Here is a 19102-nt window from a genome sequence, read left to right on the forward strand (position 1 = left end):
TGCTGTTCGTCCATTTGCTTTCTGCATCGTCACGTTTCGATAGCATGCCAAATCTTAATACTTTAACAATCAAACTCGTTAGTTACTGTTTAAAGTACTAAGATGGAAATGGCTTGAAATTATATGAGATAATTTGAGCTGATTAGCAATATAGCCCGAAATTAGTTTTACTGGCTACATGCCGTCTCGCGATTCACAGCTCAAGTCATATCTCATAAGATACTCCTGTACACCCTACGGTTTAAATCACGTGGTTAGGCCTAGTTGCCATTCTGCTCCCTAGTTACCATTTCGGCCATTTGCCAACAGCCAAAAATGGCGCTGACACAAATAATCTACGTATAATGAATGATTCTTAGGAAGGGGTTCACTTAGCATTGACGTGTTTAGCGTTTGTAAGTTAGACGTTGATTTTAAAACCTTTTTGCAATTTGAATTATTCACTACATCGTTATACCTAGCGGTTGAACATGGAACCTCACATTATTTCCTTGTTTATATTTGTCTAGCAGACTCTTTCTTTTCAAGAATGTACCAATGCCGTTTCTCTGGCATTCCATGTGTTTTTCCCCTACACTTTTTTCCCCAACAAATTAACTTGTTACCTTTCATGAAAAATGCCATCTTTTTACAGTTTTATAAGAGCAGAGCTTTATAGAGGATATCAGTTAGAACATGACGAAGAGCGGTATGTTGCTCGTCGAGAGAAAGTGTACCTTTTCATGAAAATACCGCGAGAGGTGGAAAAGTTTATGTCCTACGGTTTCTTTCAATGTACAGATGCGTTTCTGTTTCTATTTACTTTTCTACCACTCAGATTTGTGCTTGCCTTGTGGGGCATGACAACGCGTCCACTACTGCATTTTTTCTGGTATTATTTACAGTATTGCACCTATTATTTCAGACTGCTGAGCTGATTTATTTCAATCATACCACAGTTTTAACAGAGTCAATTACAAACGCATCTTACAGCCCTCTGAAATAGTTGATATTTTGAAAGGAACTATTATCATAATTTGCTGTGTCATCCTCTCACATGTTGATATGGCCATGATGTATCATTTAATCAAAAGTCAGTCAGTCATAAAGTTATATATATTCTACAACATGCTTGAGGTAAGTCATCTTATTTATTCAATGGTCGTACTTAATTCTAACCATGTAATGTATACATGAATTTTTATATTTTTCAATGTTCTAGACTGGGGACAGATTATTTTCTGTGTTTGGACAAGATATTGTTGATGCTCTTTTTTGGACAGCAACAGAAAGCAAAGGGAGGAAAAGAGAACACTTGGGTGTTATTCCTCATTTCATGATGGCTGTTATTTATGTCTGTATCCTTTTTAAAGCAAAGCTATTTCATCTGTGTTATTTATTATTAATTTTAAAAAAATGTTTTCCTTACATTATTAACTTATCTTGAACTTAGTGTTGCATACAGTTTTGGTACTTCTTCAAGCAACCACACTCAATGTGGCAATTAATTCAAGTAACAAAGCCTTGCTAACTATCATGATGTCCAACAATGTGAGTTTCTTTAAAAAATCTTTTTATCTAACAGCATTTGTGACCAACCTTAACTTTCTCTAGTTTGTTGAACTAAAAAGCAGTGTATTCAAGAAATTTGACAAAAATAACTTGTTCCAGTTATCTTGCTCTGACGTACGAGAACGCTTTCATCTCAGCATCCTTCTACTGGTTGTAGTAATACAAACAATGCGAGAGTACATGTGGAAAGAAGGTAGTAGCTAACATTAACATAGTGTTTCCCCAAAGCAATCCCTTCTATAATTTATACAATTTCAGAACGATTTTGGGTGTTGATTCCTGATTGCCTAATGGTTATCCTAGCTGAGGTAATTGTCGACTGGGTGAAACACGCATTTATCACTCGCTTCAACGATATTCCATCACACATCTATCAAGAGTTTACACTCAGTCTTGCATATGACCTCGCGGCAACAAAGCAGAAACATGTAAGTAACCTTGATTAATTCACAACTTCTAAACCGATTTACTGGATTAACTGTAGGCATTTACCGATCACTCCGACTTGGTCGCTCGTCGGATGGGTTTCATACCCTTACCACTGGGTGTTTTAGCTATTCGCATTGTGAGTCAAGCCGTGCAGATAACCGATTGCGGGGACGCTTTCATCCTTTTTCTTGCATTTCTTTGCCTGGGTTCTTTCCGAATCCTTAGCAATATTATCACTCTCGGCAAAGCATGCGACCTTATTGATAGTCATCAAAAGCAACGCGCCAGTGCAGCTGCAGCTACAGGTTTGGGATCTATAGGTATCCCTAGTCAGAGATCGCCAAAATTTATTACATTAGTTCAAAAAAATTTTTATTTTAGTTGCGGCGTCAACTTCAGGAAGTGCATCCCCCAGAGCATCTCGACCTGAAAAAAGATCTAATGCAACTGAAGATCGCGATATTGTACCAAAAAATGAATCCTTTCCAGAACCCGTTGGCTTGTTCACTCGCTCCATGAGCATCGATGAGTCACAACTGACTCAGCTCAATTCTGCTCCAAATCCAGCGGATGCCGATATTTTGGCTTTCCCCGTCAAATTTCGAAGTGCATCTCATTCACCACCCCGACGCTCGGTCATTCAACGCAGGGGTTCTAGAAGGATGCGAATGGGAACACCACCTCAGATTCCTCCTCTCATACCGGAACTCGGTCAACCCATATTTTCCAACAGTACAGTAAGCTTAACTAGTATTTGTCTGAATGAAGAGATATTTGACGAAGACGAACAGACTCTCACGGAAAGTAACACGAAATAGCAAGAAAAAAAAAACAAAAGTTACGACAAACCATCGGTCCCACACCATGAAAAACGTAATCCTAACTGATATTTAAAAAATAAAAAGTGATACAATGGAACAGAAGCTAAGTTTTCAGTTAACCTTAAGTTTATTTATTACAGCTGCCGAGTTTTTAAAATTAATCTTTAAGTTTTTCAAGTTTCTGATGGAGCTGCGTCACAAGGCCATCCCATCTAGCTTGGAAGACGTTTCCGGCAACTGGTTGACCCAGATTATATTTTTCGGCGAACTTTCGGATGGAAAACTTTCCACGCCCTTTCAGTGTTCTACATTTAATGCAAAACGCGTAATTGAAAGGAGCTTAATTACGGTATAAAATATCGAAGTTTAGGTATACGAACTTATTGGGCAAGCGGTTCTCGTCACATGTAAGATACTGTGACTGCTTGTACACCAAAAATGTGTAGCGATGTAAACCTATCCGATAGTTAATGGTTTAATCTGGGAGAAATCCGTTCCGATTTTTATCACAAAGGTAATTAAATACCAGATAACAATGGAGGTTGAGATCCTAGGTAAGTGGTCAGAGCCTAAATTTAAACATTTACTAATTTCATTTGTAACTAAAGGAGAAAATTGAATATTAATCGAATTACCTCTCCTTTCTTTATGTCGTTGCCAGGAACATTCACAATTAGCCAATGTTGAAATTCCCTTAACAATGGGACTTCTCTTGAAGGAGCATCAGGATCTGGCAAAGAATAGGCGTGTAACAAAAAGGACATAAAATCCCATTAAGGAACCACTACCAGTAAGGCAGAAGGTAAACAGATCTCCTGGTTGAAATGACCATTGAATTTTGACAGGTTCGTTCTGTACTTGGGTAGGAGTTAATTCGTTTCCTTCAACAACAGCCAGTCCACCGTCATACTCAATCTAAATATTCCAAAGAATAGATGTAAACAAGGGTAATTAAAATATACATAATTTTACTGCCTGGGTATACAGTAATGCTTTCTGAAGGAGCAGCATCGATAACGTCAGGAACTACTCTAAGACTTTCCCAATAACTTAAGGCTTTATCGCCATTAGTTTGTCGCAGAGCTTTACGAAAAGGAATCGAATTCAGTTGCAGAAGCATTGAAACAATTGAAAAGTACCTCAACCCGGACAACATAATTAGCTCTCAAGATTGTTTTATCTGAAAAGTATTTAATTCGAAGAAGCGGTGACCCTTCAACGACTACTATCTACCGACAACTGAGTTGAAAAGGTTTTAAGATCTTAGAGCTTTAACATGTCCGTAACGGTGCACATTCCCGGAGGGATGACAAACGTTAACTATAATTTAGATCCGCCGTTATACACCGCAAGGAGAAAAGCAGAACCAAATGTTACCCTAACCAGCTATTTCGACATAATGGCAAAACCTTTCCATCCATGTAAGTTAAAAAACAAGTTTGTATTTTGGATTTACTTTGTACGTTTACCAATAGGTACTTCATGGGTAACTAAAATTTTAACTTTCACGCTTCACAAACTAGGAAAAGTTGCAGTTCCTCTGTGGGTGACTAATTTTTACTTATTCGTCTGTAAGCTGAGCGTGGATCATAGGGACAGATTCGTCCCATTGTGCTTCAAACCAGTTTCCAGCAACCGGCTTGGCCAGATTGTACTTCTCAGAAAACTTTTTGGCGCAAAAGTGCGCCCTACGTTTTCCTGATCTAAATTTAAAACGTCAGCGAGCGGACATTCACGTAAGGTATAGGATACAGAGATACCTTTTGGTCAACTTAGATTCGTCGCAGATGAGAGTGCCAGGCTGCTTGTAGGCCAAGAACACATATCGATGCAAACCTGCAATTATCACCACGTAACGAGAAGCTTAAATTGAGAAATTTTAATAATTTTGGATCCAATTATTGTTACCACTGCCTTTAGGAGGAGCAGATCCAACATACTGGGACAAAACCTTAAAACAATAAAACTTTTTGGTCTCATAAGTACATTATGCAGAAAAAATGTATGCTGATTACATCTCCTCTCTTGAAGTCGTCGCCAGGAATGTTTACTACAAGCCAATGTTGCCACTCTCGGGCTGTTGGCTTTGTCCTCGTTGGGGCATCAGGATCTGTCAAAGTTAAACATTTCTGATACAAAGATTTGTATAAAGCCTTTTACAATTTAACTACCAATCAACATTAAAGCATAATGTGCATCTTTTTCAACAGGCCATTTCACACGGACAGGTTCATTCTGAACTTCAGTAGGTGTCAATTCGTTTCCCTCTTTTACGATGGCACCACTATCATACTCGACCTAAACGTATTATATTTAATACGAACTGTGTAAAATGATCTAACGCGCAGTACGTCAATAGTTCCGGCTGGTGCAACATCGACGACATCCGGGACAATTGCGTGTCCTTTCATTGCTCCTTTGTTGAATTCCTCTGGATGATGAGAATACAAAGAAGGGAACTAAAAATATGGACAGACAAGAACGGATAATTTCCCGGGTAAGTAACTTTATGCTGTTGGTAAAGATTTTTGTTTTTGAAGTTAAATCTCAAAATTCGTAGTTTCGAGGCACCAGTAGGCAAAGTTTTCTAGAACTTTGTGTTCTAGTGTCTAAACGTATACCAGAATACCACATTAAGACATTAATTGCCAATTAAATTACCGTAAATTTGGGAATAAGGTCTGTGCCGGTGATCTCTTACTTCTGCGGTTGGAGAACGACTATGACTATTCAAGCGACAATGAGGCTATACGAACGAATAACGTCGACGTTCGAACTGCAACGACTTAAATTGTGAGAAATGGACATAATTTCAACGAATTTCGATCGTTTCTGGCTATTGATACCAAGTTTTTTCTTCGATTTACAAGGGCGTAAGTGTAGTGGATTCTGCCGTTAACAATGTGTTCCAGTTTCCCCGTATGTCATCAAGTAAGTGTAAAAACCGTTTCGGGGACGATTTGTAACTGAAATATTGGGGCGTTATCCGCATCTTCCCTGCATTTTGGGATAAAGCCCTCTAATAATCTATAGAGAAAAACGGCCAAGAGTTTATCTCTTAAGCAATGGATTATATTTGTTTGACCGGTTAAACAGTAATAACTTTAGCTAACAATATCCCGCTAAAACTTTGAAAACTTAAGGTTTTTGCAGCATTTTCATTCAATGCTGATAGGCATTTTAATCATCTCCAAGCTGTTCGTACAATTTAGGGACATAGTCATCCCACTTGGCTTGGTAAACATTTCCGGCAATCGGCTGTCCCAAGTTGTATTTCTCGGCAAACTTGCGGATCGAAAACTTTCCGCGATGTTTTCCTGACCTAAATACAACAGGGAAAAAAGTTAGGAAAATTCAGTCTTTCCATATAGAACAAAACTACCTGTTGGTCAAGCGAGGTTCGTCACAAGTAAGAGGACCAGGTTGCTTGTACGCCAAAAATACGTAACGATGCAAACCTATAATTATTAGTAGATTCAAGCTGAATGACAAGGCAGTATTTCTAGATTTATAATACCAGTGCCTTCTGGAGGACCAGAGCCAACATATTGCGACAAAACCTTAGTTGGGAACAGAACAAATTATTACTTGCAAACAAACAGAAAGTTTAAACAGTGCATACTTCTCCTTTGTTGATTTCATTGCCAGGGATGTTAACAACAAGCCAATGATGCCATTCTCTGAAGGTGGGTGTTTCCCTTGAAGGAGCATCAGGGTCTAAAAGAATGTATTATAATAATCACTATATCATTTGTCAAAAACACAATTACCAGTCATGCAAAGAGTATAGTGAGCTCCTTCTTCAACAGGCCATTCAATATGAATTGGTTCATTCTGCACCTGAGTGGGGGTCAACTCATTTCCTCCATCAACAGTTGATCCACTATCATATTTGATCTTAAAATCCTCAAAATTATAGTGTCGGTTCAGGAAGAAGAAATTAAATGCTGTGTACTGTAATGGTTGCAGATGGGGCAATGTTGATGACATCTGGGACAACTCCATGAGCTTCCATTGCTGGTTTTCTCTGAATCGTTTGCGAGGATGCGAGTCTAAAATGATTCGAACCGAGCTGAAATAATAAACAAGCAACTAAAGAAGTGTTTAGCTGAAACATTATGTAGTCGTTAAAGTGCGTCTGAGGAACTAGACTATGGGTGACCTAGTGGGTAGGTACTCGGAAAAGTGCCACAGATTCCTCCGTACTCCTACAGAGTAGGAATGGTACTCTACATTGTTCGAAAAGAAAAACAAATGGAGTTACCGTGAACCGCGGAAGAGTTTCGAAAGAAAGTAACGGCTTTGTTCCCCGATTGAATATCGACTGCCGGCTACAGGCGACTAGACTGCAATGGCGTGAAGATGACGAGCCACGAATCAAAGTAATGTAGTTATTGACGGTCTTTAAATGTCTCAAGGCTGTAACCGACATAATGGTTGCCACACGTGCGAAATTTTTTTTACAACGAAAAATATCCCCGTGACGAAAAGAAAGTCGTAGCTTTTTGTTATCTGGAAACGAAAAAAAAATAGTAAGGTTGTCGACGGTAGATGGCAGCAGGTTGTTGTGTTTACAATGCATTTAAGTGTTGTAGGGGGTATACAAATTATCCACAATCAGCACTTATTTTGGCAGAACAGTCGATCTTTTGTGAATTTTAATTTACGATATTTAACGATTGGACCTAGAAAAAAATAAAATAGTCAGACTTTTTATATGATCACGTGTCAAGCACGCTTATATTTAGTGTTATCTCTTGTGAAAGATATGCGTCTTCTATGTACAAATGAAATTAAAGTAGTTATGGTCATTGGCCATTCTTATCACAGATTTAATTGGTACTGAATCTGTATTGTAAATTCCCCAACAAGAACTAACTGGTAGGTAAAACTGTTACACCTGATTGTTTCTGCCAAAATTAAGGTGTTGTAGATATTTAAGTGAACCTATCTTTTTAGTCTCAATTACTTATTTCTATTGAGAAGCTGATAAGAGAATGTTGATATCTTCTGCTATGTTTATGACAGCCCTATCCCTCTTTGTAGAAATTGATTTAGTAAAATCATCAATGGAAAAAATGTCAACAATTCAATCTCATGGAGTTGTGCCTGATGTCATCGATGTTGTCCCACCATATCCTGTCCATGTAACTATTTACAAATCTCAATTTTCTTATCTAATAAAATTATGTAATGATAAAAATATCTTACTGTAGGTTTCCTATGGCAATGGAGTAGATGTTGATCAAGGGAATGAATTGACTCCAACCCAAGTACAAAATGAACCATTAAAAGTAGAATGGTCTGCCAATAATCAAACCAACTATACTCTTTGCATGATAGGCAAGGATTAGAATTTAGAATGTATTATTAATAGTGACTTAGATTCCCTATTTACATTGTGTATTGGATTAAGTTCTCTTTGAGCTCCTGTAGCAATGTTTGTGTACATTATTCAGATCCTGATGCCCCTTCAAGAGCTAATCCCACCCTAGGCCAAGTTCTTCATTGGGTCATCGTGAATATTCAAGGAAATGCAATCAAAACAGGGGAGGTAAATATGGAACAAAAGTAGGAAATAGGAAGGCTATCAAATAAAATTTTACTTACGCTAACCTTTACGTTTGGCAGGTTTTAGCGGAGTACATTGGCTCCGGAGCTCCAAAAGGAACAGGTACAATCTATATTTTAGAACCACTGCATGTAGGACAGTCTTATTAGTAAAACGTTTTCCAATTGTAGGCCTTCATCGTTATGTTTTTTTGGTCTACAAACAGCCTGGTCCACTCAACTGCGATGAGCCGCGAATCTCGAATAGGTAAATTGTTTATTTTTATAAGGGAAAGCTACCCTACAGTTATCTGAAGATTAAATTGGTTTCTATATTTTTTATCTATTCAATTATAAGGTCACGTGAAGGTCGGATCGGTTTTTCCGTTCGTATGTTCGCAGCAAAGTACAATTTGGGACAGCCTATTGCTGCGAATTTCTTCCAAGCTCAATATGACGATTACGTTCCGAAGCTTCATGAGCAACTATCAGGATAATTTGGTTGTGATAGAAATGAAACTACTTTAATGTCTACACAAACGCCTTGAATTCCTGTTGTCTTTTGCCGTTTTCTTCGCTTTTTTTGTAGGATTTCCGTTTTGCTGGAACTTACCAATTACTTAGACAAGTATTGTCATAGAACTTATATTTCTATTAAGTTTTGTGTGGAGATTTATTTTTCATTTACAAAAATGTAATAACTTGTGAAAATGACGATTTTTTTTCGCCAAGCCAAGCAACAAAAAATATATTTTGTGAAGCGGTTAGTGAATACATTAGACCAACATATTTATTCTGACTATTGATCAATTAGTACGTCATAAATTTTCAAGCTTATCTCTCAGCAGAAGACGTTCACATTTTGGCGCCTTTCTTCGTTAGATATCAATACATTGGAAACCGTTCAATCGAATTCATAGTTCTTAAAATGCTTGCAGCCAAATTGTAAAACAACTTGCTCTTTAGAAAGATTATAATTTTTTTCAGTTCTTTTTACATTCCGGCTTTTGGTGGGATGTTTTGTCGTGTTACAGAGCTTGTTCAGCAGATCGTCGATTACTTAACGTAAACGATCGATTTGCAGCCATAGCTGTTTACATCCTCGGAGCTATGAGAGGAAGAGAAGTACGATTTTCTCTTCAGTCTCGAGAAAAGTTAGTCAGTTAGTCAGACATCATTCTCGGTGTCGCTGTTTTCTCGAACGTTTCTATTTTTTCTTTAATTCTAGTCCAAATATATGCCGTCGATGAGGGCTTCAAAGAGATTTTCAAAGTTAAGAGTGTTTTGCCTGTATTTACCCTCTTCCATCGTTTAGACCTTTATCGGATTTTTTTAAACGAGGTATACAGGTTTCTTTGTTTGAATTAACTTTCCATTTGTGAGACGAGTAAACTGGACGAATCCCTTCCTTCCCTGTGCTTTTCCAGGAGCTGACCCACTTTCTCCAATTAATTTCTGTCCCGGATTTTAAAAGAAGTTTCATTTTTACATTTTTGGGTAAAAACTTTTAAAGAATTTGCAAATCTTTCAAGTCCAGTATCACAAGTAATGACCCAAGTTCAACTGTGAATCCTACTTATTTCATGTTCTCCAATTACATGGAGCATCCTGAACATTAGAACTCACAGAAATCTAAAGACTGTAGATCATTTATCATCTTGTAATTTTATAGGGCTATTGAATGGCAATGTGGATAACTGGGAAAGCTGATCACTCCACACGAAGAGATGCCCTGTTTTCTGATCTGTATCAAGAGTGTAAGCTGGCTCCACCAGCAGCTCGACTCTCCTATTCCCTCAGAGTGCGACTAGAGAGATTTAACCAACCAGAAAGAAGGGACATAGCATGCCGGATGAAAGAAGGATGTGCCCCACTCTTTATCGCTTGCAAGAAAGGAAATGTAGAGATTGTTGAATACCTCATCACTGTTTGTAATGCTGACGTCGAACAACGTGGGAAATATGAAGTCCCTGACGATCGCTCTGTTCACAATGTAACCCCTCTATGGTGCGCTGCCGTTGCGGGCAAACTGCCAGTAGTTAAATGCCTGGTGCAGTATGGAGCCAATGTGGACAGGTTTGTTCAGTTACTAATCCAATCTTTACGACAAGAGCACGTAAGAGTTTCAGTGTTTTTATTTTTACCCCAACAGTATGTCTGACACTGGTTCAACGCCAGTTCGTAGTGCTTGTTTTATGACACATCAAGAAATTGTTCAATTCCTCGTAGAAAGCGGAGCCAACATCTTACGGGCAAATTACAACGGTGGAACCTGTCTCATCAACTCAGTCCAGAGCGTTCCACTGTGCGAATATCTCCTTCAGCACGGCGCCGCCGTCAATGCACTGGATATCCAGCAAAAGACGGCACTCCATTACGCCATTCAAGAGCATCGATTGGAAACCACCAAACTTCTCTTGCAGTATCTCGCCGATCCATATTTAAAGAGTCGATACGGCGACGATGCTTTACAAACGTCTTGCTTAAAAGGTAAATGATTTATAGTTAGAAAATTTCATTGAATGTCAGTAACTGTTATTTTAACACAAATCTTAAGGAGCGACGCAGATATTCGAATACCTAATTGCCAATGTCCCTTACGATTTGGAACGGATCGCCGATGCTTACGAGTTAATGGGTTCGACGTGCCTTGACGAACACCACGATTTACAACTAGCTTTACAATACTGGCGCAATGCCGTCCAATTGCGCAATCGTGACGCTGCTTCTCCTATTATCAAAACCATCTGCTCACCGGCCGCACATTTCAACAATGCCGTCGAATTTCAAACGTTGGAAGAACTGGATAACCTCTCAACAGATCTAGATGCTATGCGAACCCAAAGTTTGTTGATATGCGAGAGGATTCTAGGTTCAACACACAAAGTAAATTTCTTGAAGTTAAAACAAATGTTAGTTAAGTTACGAATGCTTGATATCTAAACGAAAATTGATTTTTTTGCGCTGTTTATTTGTAGGATGCCATCTTTCGCTTTATGTATCGAGGAGCAGCCTACGCCGATAGCTTACGGTACCAGCAGTGCATCGACTTGTGGAAATACGCCCTTCAGTTGAGAGTGCTCAAGGATACGTTGCTGTACAACGAAACCTGTTTCGCTGCACGGGCTCTGGTGCGCATCTTCCTCGACCTCCACGAAAAACATGAACGCGGACTTCTGCGCGAACCCTTGCGTCCCGCTGACGTAATGTCAGCCTTCACACTAATAGTGGACAATATGGAGGCGTCGTTGGAATTGCTCTACGTTCGACCTGTTTTCCGCCGACATCAAGAAAATTTCGACCGCATCCTCAACTGTCTGAGCCATTTGCTGTTTTTATTGACATCGATCGAAGCGAATCAACCGGACAAGGCCAGACTAATTGAACTCGTTTGTCGAGTGGTACGGATAGATCCGAGAACCTCAAATGGAGAATCTCTGCTGCATCTCGCCGCCAATCGGGACAACACAATTAAAAGCAGCACTTATTTTGATGAGCCACAGGGTACCTTCTTTCCGTCTGTCAAGGTAGCTCAGCTTCTCATTGATTGCGGGGCCGATGTTTCGTCCCTAGATCACAAGCGCAACACTCCCCTGCACACGGCTGCCAAAATCCAAAACTATCACAACAGTCTGGTTGAACTGCTGCTCAATCACGGCGGTCATATCGACCAGATCAATGGTGATGGCGAACGGCCTGCCAGCATGCTACTCAAGCTGCCAACTTGCACCATTCACCCATTGCAGCACATCAGTCTGCAGTGTTTGGCTGCCTCTGTCATCAAGAATCAGAGCATCAGCTATCGAGGTGAAGTGCCAGTGTCCCTAGAACCATTTATTGAGAAACATTGAGCTTATACTGTTTTAACCGAACGATTCAAATTAATGATGATCTTACCTTATGAACTGTTATTCATTTTTGACTAGCCATAATCCCCCTTCTCATTTGTAAATAAGAGTAAAAGAGGTAACATTTTACTAGCAAAAGGCAATCGAGCCCGTCTACTACTCGATGGCGCATTATAATTGCGTCTTTTAAATGCTTTATTTTGTTGTAATTGTTTGAAATTTTCTTCTTCCCTCGCCTGATCCATTTTAGTGTTAATACGCAACAACTAAAAGATGAACATACTACGTCGAATCACTTGTTTTATTGTTTGTTTCATTTGTGTCGTGTGCAAGCTGTAGATTTTACATTGTAGGAAGGAGACAACATTTCAACGGGAAGACTTTAGATTTAATTATCTGATGGGTAGGAAAATACAATCGCCCTCCACAAATTCATTACGACCATGTTTCTAGCTGTAAGCGTGATTGTTTTACCATTTCTGCAACGTAATTCTCTGCTTTCTCCATAGTCCAGCAGTCATCATCACTGGCGCCATCCTCATTCATCAAGGCCGCCCGAAGCGCTTGCGTCACCTGATCAGGCATTTGCTTGGCGTTTCCGGCCACGAAAACGCTAGCCTGACTATCGATCAACAGCCGTCGCAGCAATAACCTTTGCTCGTCCATCCGGTGCTGAACGTATCTATAGCCACGCAAAGTTGAAACAAGAGTAAATAACATTAAGAATTAAACAGACAGGCGATGACATTGGAGAACGTTGTGTGCACTCAGTTGCGACGGGGTGTCACCGGATGCTACGAGATATTTGTGTGCAGTCAAGTGATGACCAATTGCTTATATAATGGTCAAACCATCCGTAAAGAAAAATACTTACACTTTGTCTGGCTGATCGCGAGAGAAAGCGCAGGAAAGATGTAGTCGTCCTTGTTTTTCAAGCGCTAGCCATTCGTCGGAGAAAAAGAAATCGTGAATACGATTCCGACAGCCAAAGAAAAGGTACAGTTCGCGTTCATTATCAGCTGGATGCAAACTCAACCTTTGGTCATTGATGTAGGAACGGAAAGGCGAACAGCCCGTCCCAGGGCCAACCATTATCACTGGAATTGTCTGTTTTTTTAAAAAAGAAAATCATGTTTAGGTAAAAAGTTTTTACGTCTTATGTTTAAGTGGTTGTATTACGGGATCGGTCGGAAAGCGCAATGTCCCAGAACGAACCCACAGTGGTACTTGGACTCCAGAGTCTAGTCGGCTCAGCCACGTGGAACAAAGGCCTCGACGAGGTTCCGATAACTTTGTCTTGTATTGGACTATGGCCACGAGGATTTGTAATTGTTTCGGGTTGGTCTGTTGGAACGAGAAAAAAAAAACATGTCAAAATACCTCAAGTAAAGATTCTTTTTTTGTCAACAGATATGTTTCTAAGCCACATGTTGAAATAGCCCGTTTAGATCGATATACAAACAGACGAGCGATAGATGGGGGGTTGGAATCGAAAACAGGAAAAAGAAACCCATCCCCATCTAGGGCCTATCTGACAAAAAAAAACGCGCCATTTTTCAGCACGTGGCCGAGTACTAGCACAGTTATGGAGTTCGGTACCTTGAAACTGGAAGCGATGGAAAATGCTCTGGGTTTGATGGCCGGAATGAGATCAAACAAGTATTCCACTGGAACTTGTGCAGCAGATTTATGGAAATCATAAAGGACTTCAAGCATTGTTCTCCTAGGTCGGTTGCAATAGTTGAATAGATCTTGTTGGCCTTCGGATGAAACAAACTCTAATAATTTCTCGCGTTCCATTTCGTCAGTGCTGAAGCGAGCTAGAAGTTCAAAGAAAGATCGTCGTGGAATGGACTGAAAATCCCAATAACGACGTGCACAATCTTCGGTGGTGAAGCCAGTGGCAGGTAAAATCCAATCAGGTGGCAATTTTGTCTCAACTTTGTTGGAGCCAAGAGAAAGTCTTTGATGCCTGTTGAGCTGAGGAAAAATTTGGAAGAACATCTCTATTTTGTCGTCCGAGTTTTGTGGCTGGACCATTACAACATCTCCAGGTGAATAACTTATGCCCGATTCATTCAAATCAAACGTAATGAGCCGAACATCCTGAAAATGTTCTGGAGAAGTGACTCGAAGGTTTTGAGATATGACAGCATTATATGGATTTTTGGCAGATATGTGAGGCTGATGACTAGATGATTGAATGACCATTGAATTGATAGAATCCATTTGGGAAACTGAATATTTAGCAGGAGGTAGAAAGTCTGGAGTCAGCGGTTGGACACCCACAGGTAAAGGAAACATTTGTAAAGTTTTTTGCCAAAAATTTTCCAGCCAAGGGTTAATTGCAGCATCTAACCCCATGTCATGTTGGTCGTCTCCCAACGCAGGGTCGAGAATTGCTTTTGCTCCGAGCTGGAGAAGTCGTTTATGTAACTTCTTGGCAGCAAAGTTGAATTTCTGATAGGATGAATCACCTAGCCCTAGGACACCAAAGTGCATCTCTAACAAGGAACTCTGTGACAAATCCTTCCTCAAGAGGAATCTCCAGAATTTCTTCATGTTGTCTGGTTCTTCCCCTTGCCCAGTAGTGGAGCAGACAAACACAACAAATGCCTGTTCCGGTAAGTGTTGCACTTCAAAATCATCCATTTCAATAACTCTGACTTCAAATTTAAATCTAAGACATTACGAAATGTATCAATCATTCGTCCAACGAAAGTAGTTAATCGTATATACCTAAGAGCTTCTCTGCCGATTCTTTCGGCGAGGTCCTGAGCAGTCCCTGTTTGACTTCCATAAAGTACAAGTAAATTTCTTTCTTTGAGCATCATCCTTTACTAGGAAAAAAAAATATCGGAGAAACTTTGTTAGCTAGCGGCAAAAAAGTTAGTTGCACCCGAGTAGATTGAACACGCAGATGAGTTTATTGTCAAATAAAAAGAGAAATCAAAGGGGACGACATCGTCTGCATTCAAACAAAACTCGACGAAGCCATTTCTTACTGGAAAGAAGTACGGGGCTCAAATTCCGTTTTAATATTTGTCCTCGGTTTTCTTATTTCTCCTTGTTTATTGCCTCCTTGAGTCCCTTTATAGTGTGTAACAACAGAACGGCAGTAAAGAAAACTGTTCTGTATGTGCTGTTGTCATCTTAAGAAAAAATCTCAACTTTTCATAGATCTAGCGCAGTGCCGATATAGTGCAACGGCAAAATTACAAAAAGAGTGAGTTACACTCCTTCCGCTCGACAACAGGCGGGCTCGTGTTGCCATAGTTTTAATTGGAAATGATAGTCGATGCTAACCAAGATCAAACTTGGGTAACTCTCACCACCGAAAACAAAACCGCGAATGTCGTCGCCAGGCGGATATACTATTTAGGATACTCATAGTTTTCTCTTGCGCTATGTAGCCCGAAGCTACATACCCCATACACGTTATTTGGGACGTTCGATGGCGTCGTCAAGCACTCAAAATAATGATCTCTCGTACCGGCTTATATATTTCGTCTACAATTTCTTTCATTTATTTTTGTCCTTTCTTGTATTATGTGCCAGCAGCCTTTGATGCCGAAGCAGCTGGCATATTGACGTCAGAATCATAATATAATCCTAACCTTCTATAGATAAATAGGTGGTGCTATGTTGGATAGCTTTTTCATGTGTGCAAATGCCAATTAGTGGAAATTCGCACGTACATGATCAATCGTATATTTGTAGCACGTCTTTGTTGTACATGAGAAATTTTTTAATGACATTGAAATAACTTAAGCGTGGTAAAATTCTTTCAAATTCTCTGAAAAGAAGTTAAAGAAAAGCCGGCTGCTGCCGTGATGATCGTTGTCTCTCTTGTCCCTATCCAATACGTGCAGAGAAACCCTTTGGGTTCGTACGTCATTCGAGTGTATACAGTAGTTTGGTTCATTACACAGTTGAATGGAGCCTTGACGAATGTGTTTATCGTTAGAAGCGCTTTTGTGCCAAACACAAGCACGTACCAAATATATGTATATACACAGCTAAAATTGAGCCTTTGAAAATGCGTGCAGAACTTATCGATTTTGATTTTGTTTCTATGTGTTTTAATCGACATATTGTTTTCTGTTTTATTTTCAGATATGGGTGTGGTCTCCTTGATGTTTGTCTGCGACCCGTGTGACACATAGAGAAAGCTTACAGAAAATCCCCGTAAAGGAGTCATTAGTATATGAAATCCTGCCAACAAACTAACGAAGGCCTACAAGTAAGTGATACATGACGAGTGTTACGTATATGTTTGGCTGTTTTTGTTTTTTTTTCTACCCAAAAAAGGAAGTCATGTACCTACCATGACGACCGCACGACACTGTGTGCAACGGAAAGGAGAGAAACAACGTCACGCCAACAGCAATCAATGGTGCCGTGTTCAATTATGTGCGGCTGTCCTTATAGAAGAAATGTGAGCATCGGGAATAACTTTTCCTTTTTTTCCCCCCCCATCGATGCAATCGACTAAATAGAGGACGTGTCGATCGCAAACGTTGAAAGTGGTTAAGCAAGTTTCTTTCTTTTCTTCACCGCATTGTCTCTATCTAATTTTTCGATTGACTTGCCTCCAAGCTTCTTATTTTTTCTATAGACGTCCCTCTCTATTGGTTTTTGGCTCTTCTTTTTTTAGCTGGCAACCGCCGAGCAGACATAAAATGCCTCCGCCTATATGGTGTATCAACTACTGCGATCTCGGAGAATCGAGAAACGATCGGGACAGCAAAAGAGAAGGAAGGGCAAAGTCTACACATAGATAGGTACAAAAGTGAGTTGGGCGCATGGTCGATGGTCCTGAAAATCGATAAGACTTGTCTGTATATGCTGTTCATTGCAGGTTTTGCCTCTCTCTCTCGGATGTGTGTCGATGTATATTTACTACAGCTATTTTATTACTCTATACTAGTATCGTGCGAAATAAAACGGATCCAAGGCCATAGCGGTTCTTGAATACTGTGTCGATCACGGCACACTTCTTCGTCAAGGTGAGCGAGCTGGCCGATGAGGCGGACGCGCAGCAATCGACCGAGGAACGAAAATGACGCAAAATGTGTTTGTGGGAAAAACGGTGGCGCTTTCAACAATAAGAAATAATTTATACACAAAAACAAACTTGTTTTTATGTTTTTAAAAACAATTATCCTTTTTTTTTCTTCTTTCAGAAAGCCGAAGGTGACTGTTCCAGTTATTCCACTTGCGCGAGCACGGATATATGAACTATTATGCAGATGAGGCACCTCGTGAAAGACAACATACAATTTTGTAACCGAAGGATATTTACTTAAAAAGAAATTGGACTACGCTTCACCTGCCCCTGTTGTGTACGTTGTGCTGTACAGAGCTGTATAGCACGCATTGAAATCAGCGATTCGATCCAGCTGCCTGTCGACACACTCACACACGGTAGGCGGATTTGCTGATATATGCTGGCGATGACGAAGAATTTTGGCAAGGAAACCCGTTTTTTTGGCACATCGCTCTTGTTATGTTTAGTATTTACAAAAAAAAATAGATTTCTTTGGCGGCCTCTTCGGCTGCATGTTGTTGTGTTAATTTTTCAGAAGAAGGAACAAAACAATTGATGATGGAATACGGTTAAGCGAAAACTTTCGCTTGTGTCGTTGGCATACACGTGTAGGGCTTGTATGCACGATAAGACAATTCCTAATGGCCTCCTGAATATTCATGAGAGCTCAGAAAAAATCAAACAGGTTAGCTTCTAACTTTACTTCAATAATGGAAAACTTACTAATGCCGCCCAGCTCTGACGATATTGCGAATATTATTATTCGTTTTTCCGTATGTTTAACCGTCATTTTGAATTTTTGATGTGGGTAAGTAGTAAATGTATATATATATATATACACCTGGGGGACGTGAAAAGTCACTGATTAATGGCCAGCAAGGCGCGTGACCAGCAAGCCGCAATTCCTGAAGAGGAGCTTCTGCTTACCGATGAGTCTACTCTCCAGATACATAGATATAAATATACGAGTAGCGGTAGTTCCATCAAGTCGTTCTACTTCATCACGTTCGGGCCCCTCAAAAAAAAATTGACGACCAAATGGTCCAATTTGGAACATTTGAAAGAAAAAAAAAAGCTTCAACTTCTTTAGCTGTGTGCTTCGCTCAGTAGACTCTGGGGGCAACCGACGGAACGACAATATCGATCGCTTCCCTTCATAATTCTTTTGGCATTTTTTCTTTTTTCTCTGCCCCATAAATAGATAAATGAAGGTTGGAAAATTTGTTATTTTCACTTTTGAGAGGTAGGTTCATTTTTTTCATTACCACGTCGTCCCTTTATTTGTAATAGAAGAAATGGTAAACACACACGCACTTCACACACAAAAAACCGATTTTTTCATGGTAGATAAATATAAAACGCCTAGTCGATGTTCTAACGAAGCGAAAAAGAGTTCTAAAATGACGGCGTCATCTCGCCACAGTTCATTTTCCGCCGTTTCTTCTTTGGCGGCTGTAGAGGCGATTTGCCTTTCAAATTATGGCAAGAACTAAACTTTCCCTTTTTTCTTTCTTTAAATTGTCTTGAATGTGTTTAGTTGTTGTTCTACCCATGTCAGCGTGCTATGGTTGTCGTAAGAGAAAAAGGGTTGAAATAACAGAAAGGGCCATCGTGGGTCGGACCGTGGTGGCCATTCTCTGTTGTTATTAGTATTATTACTCTGTTGTTATTATTACTTTTAAAGAAAGAACATATATTAATAGTCATGGTGGGATGGCAACGACAGACATGCAGGAACACGTTAAACTAAAATCATATTTCCTTTTGTAGTTAGTCTGCTATTACAATGGCAACAGTGTTTGATTTACTTTTCTCAGCTTTTCAAGTTTCTTTCAAATTAAAAATATGCACAT

General features: G+C 39.7%; 6 protein-coding genes and 2 long non-coding RNA genes across 16 annotated transcripts; 5 read left to right on the forward strand and 3 right to left on the reverse strand.

Moving 5' to 3' along the window:
- Window positions 1-542: 542 nt before the first annotated feature.
- On the forward strand, window positions 543-2903 carry LOC130688381 (protein TAPT1 homolog). The gene is made up of 8 exons (XM_057511360.2): window positions 543-871; window positions 939-1116; window positions 1202-1337; window positions 1433-1530; window positions 1594-1744; window positions 1810-1979; window positions 2036-2300; window positions 2362-2903. The coding sequence occupies exons 1-8, from the start codon at window positions 618-620 to the stop codon at window positions 2796-2798; spliced, it is 1689 nt and encodes a 562-aa protein (XP_057367343.1). The 5' UTR covers window positions 543-617; the 3' UTR covers window positions 2799-2903.
- Window positions 2904-2905: 2 nt separating this feature from the next.
- On the reverse strand, window positions 2906-3982 carry LOC130688378 (protein D3-like). The gene is made up of 6 exons (XM_057511355.2): window positions 3787-3982; window positions 3590-3716; window positions 3437-3531; window positions 3328-3370; window positions 3182-3257; window positions 2906-3106 (listed from the first exon to the last, which is right to left on the reverse strand). The coding sequence occupies exons 1-6, from the start codon at window positions 3955-3957 to the stop codon at window positions 2959-2961; spliced, it is 660 nt and encodes a 219-aa protein (XP_057367338.2). The 5' UTR covers window positions 3958-3982; the 3' UTR covers window positions 2906-2958.
- On the forward strand, window positions 3917-5954 carry LOC130688384 (uncharacterized). Its single transcript, XR_009000436.2, has 8 exons — window positions 3917-4053; window positions 4133-4222; window positions 4325-4653; window positions 4722-4945; window positions 5012-5105; window positions 5161-5298; window positions 5481-5594; window positions 5672-5954. It is a non-coding gene; the product is annotated as an uncharacterized LOC130688384 (long non-coding RNA).
- Window positions 5852-7290, reverse strand: LOC130688373 (protein D3-like). The gene is made up of 7 exons (XM_057511350.2): window positions 7066-7290; window positions 6757-6873; window positions 6572-6698; window positions 6424-6518; window positions 6319-6361; window positions 6184-6259; window positions 5852-6123 (listed from the first exon to the last, which is right to left on the reverse strand). The coding sequence occupies exons 1-7, from the start codon at window positions 7231-7233 to the stop codon at window positions 5982-5984; spliced, it is 768 nt and encodes a 255-aa protein (XP_057367333.2). The 5' UTR covers window positions 7234-7290; the 3' UTR covers window positions 5852-5981.
- A 215-nt stretch (window positions 7291-7505) lies between these two features.
- Window positions 7506-9127, forward strand: LOC130688379 (protein D3-like). 2 transcript variants are annotated; one of them, XM_057511358.2, is made up of 7 exons: window positions 7506-7682; window positions 7848-7948; window positions 8018-8144; window positions 8261-8355; window positions 8433-8475; window positions 8544-8619; window positions 8710-9127. In XM_057511358.2, the coding sequence occupies exons 2-7, from the start codon at window positions 7871-7873 to the stop codon at window positions 8846-8848; spliced, it is 558 nt and encodes a 185-aa protein (XP_057367341.1). In that variant the 5' UTR covers window positions 7506-7682; window positions 7848-7870; the 3' UTR covers window positions 8849-9127. The 2 variants fall into 2 exon arrangements, with proteins under 2 accessions (XP_057367341.1, XP_057367340.1); XM_057511357.1 differs by lacking the exon at window positions 7506-7682 and having other exon boundaries at window positions 7721-7948.
- Window positions 9128-9364: 237 nt separating this feature from the next.
- On the forward strand, window positions 9365-12491 carry LOC130688356 (protein fem-1 homolog A-like). 2 transcript variants are annotated; one of them, XM_059496737.1, is made up of 7 exons: window positions 9365-9505; window positions 9580-9692; window positions 9779-9848; window positions 10024-10427; window positions 10504-10841; window positions 10909-11237; window positions 11330-12491. In XM_059496737.1, the coding sequence occupies exons 4-7, from the start codon at window positions 10033-10035 to the stop codon at window positions 12200-12202; spliced, it is 1935 nt and encodes a 644-aa protein (XP_059352720.1). In that variant the 5' UTR covers window positions 9365-9505; window positions 9580-9692; window positions 9779-9848; window positions 10024-10032; the 3' UTR covers window positions 12203-12491. The 2 variants fall into 2 exon arrangements, with proteins under 2 accessions (XP_059352720.1, XP_057367312.1); XM_057511329.1 differs by lacking the exons at window positions 9365-9505; window positions 9580-9692 and having other exon boundaries at window positions 9733-9848.
- On the reverse strand, window positions 12483-15200 carry LOC130688357 (NADPH-dependent diflavin oxidoreductase 1-like). 2 transcript variants are annotated; one of them, XM_057511330.2, is made up of 5 exons: window positions 14939-15198; window positions 13799-14879; window positions 13379-13543; window positions 13074-13306; window positions 12483-12881 (listed from the first exon to the last, which is right to left on the reverse strand). In XM_057511330.2, the coding sequence occupies exons 1-5, from the start codon at window positions 15031-15033 to the stop codon at window positions 12635-12637; spliced, it is 1821 nt and encodes a 606-aa protein (XP_057367313.1). In that variant the 5' UTR covers window positions 15034-15198; the 3' UTR covers window positions 12483-12634. The 2 variants fall into 2 exon arrangements, with proteins under 2 accessions (XP_057367313.1, XP_057367314.1); XM_057511331.2 differs by having other exon boundaries at window positions 12739-12993; window positions 14939-15200.
- LOC130688382 (uncharacterized) lies at window positions 14353-17873 on the forward strand. Of its 6 annotated transcripts, none has more exons than XR_009000433.1 (6): window positions 14353-14490; window positions 14590-14823; window positions 16316-16442; window positions 16511-16637; window positions 16857-17208; window positions 17386-17873. It is a non-coding gene; the product is annotated as an uncharacterized LOC130688382 (long non-coding RNA). The 6 variants fall into 6 exon arrangements; XR_009000428.1 differs by having other exon boundaries at window positions 17390-17873; XR_009000429.1 differs by lacking the exon at window positions 17386-17873 and having other exon boundaries at window positions 16857-17060; window positions 17130-17349.
- Window positions 17874-19102: the final 1229 nt, after the last annotated feature.

This window comes from Daphnia carinata, chromosome 9 (assembly GCF_022539665.2).
Source record: "Daphnia carinata strain CSIRO-1 chromosome 9, CSIRO_AGI_Dcar_HiC_V3, whole genome shotgun sequence".
Classification (NCBI taxonomy): Eukaryota; Metazoa; Arthropoda; class Branchiopoda; order Diplostraca; family Daphniidae; genus Daphnia; species Daphnia carinata.

Excerpts from the sequence above, each read along its gene's own strand:
- LOC130688381 (XM_057511360.2), top strand. The coding sequence starts at position 618 with ATGCCATCTTTTTACAGTTTTATAAGAGCAGAGCTTTATAGAGGATAT. Across the intron at positions 872-938 it reads CCACTACTGCATTTTTTCTG|TTTTAACAGAGTCAATTACA; the intron begins GTATTATTTACA and ends ATCATACCACAG. Across the intron at positions 1,531-1,593 it reads CTATCATGATGTCCAACAAT|TTTGTTGAACTAAAAAGCAG; the intron begins GTGAGTTTCTTT and ends AACTTTCTCTAG.
- LOC130688378 (XM_057511355.2), bottom strand. The coding sequence starts at position 3,957 with ATGTTGTCCGGGTTGAGGTACTTTTCAATTGTTTCAATGCTTCTGCAA. Across the intron at positions 3,717-3,786 it reads CTCCTTCAGAAAGCATTACT|ATTGAGTATGACGGTGGACT; the intron begins GTATACCCAGGC and ends TGGAATATTTAG. Across the intron at positions 3,107-3,181 it reads GAGAACCGCTTGCCCAATAA|AACACTGAAAGGGCGTGGAA; the intron begins GTTCGTATACCT and ends CATTAAATGTAG.
- LOC130688373 (XM_057511350.2), bottom strand. The coding sequence starts at position 7,233 with ATGTCGGTTACAGCCTTGAGACATTTAAAGACCGTCAATAACTACATT. Across the intron at positions 6,874-7,065 it reads AAACTCTTCCGCGGTTCACG|CTCGGTTCGAATCATTTTAG; the intron begins GTAACTCCATTT and ends TTATTATTTCAG. Across the intron at positions 6,699-6,756 it reads CCCCATCTGCAACCATTACA|ATCAAATATGATAGTGGATC; the intron begins GTACACAGCATT and ends GAGGATTTTAAG.
- LOC130688379 (XM_057511357.1), top strand. The coding sequence starts at position 7,799 with ATGTTGATATCTTCTGCTATGTTTATGACAGCCCTATCCCTCTTTGTA. Across the intron at positions 8,356-8,432 it reads ATGCAATCAAAACAGGGGAG|GTTTTAGCGGAGTACATTGG; the intron begins GTAAATATGGAA and ends TACGTTTGGCAG. Across the intron at positions 8,476-8,543 it reads CGGAGCTCCAAAAGGAACAG|GCCTTCATCGTTATGTTTTT; the intron begins GTACAATCTATA and ends TTCCAATTGTAG.
- LOC130688356 (XM_059496737.1), top strand. The coding sequence starts at position 10,033 with ATGGCAATGTGGATAACTGGGAAAGCTGATCACTCCACACGAAGAGAT. Across the intron at positions 10,428-10,503 it reads TATGGAGCCAATGTGGACAG|TATGTCTGACACTGGTTCAA; the intron begins GTTTGTTCAGTT and ends TTACCCCAACAG. Across the intron at positions 10,842-10,908 it reads ACAAACGTCTTGCTTAAAAG|GAGCGACGCAGATATTCGAA; the intron begins GTAAATGATTTA and ends ACAAATCTTAAG.
- LOC130688357 (XM_057511330.2), bottom strand. The coding sequence starts at position 15,033 with ATGATGCTCAAAGAAAGAAATTTACTTGTACTTTATGGAAGTCAAACA. Across the intron at positions 14,880-14,938 it reads ATCGGCAGAGAAGCTCTTAG|ATTTAAATTTGAAGTCAGAG; the intron begins GTATATACGATT and ends GTAATGTCTTAG. Across the intron at positions 13,307-13,378 it reads TGCGCTTTCCGACCGATCCC|ACAATTCCAGTGATAATGGT; the intron begins GTAATACAACCA and ends TTAAAAAAACAG.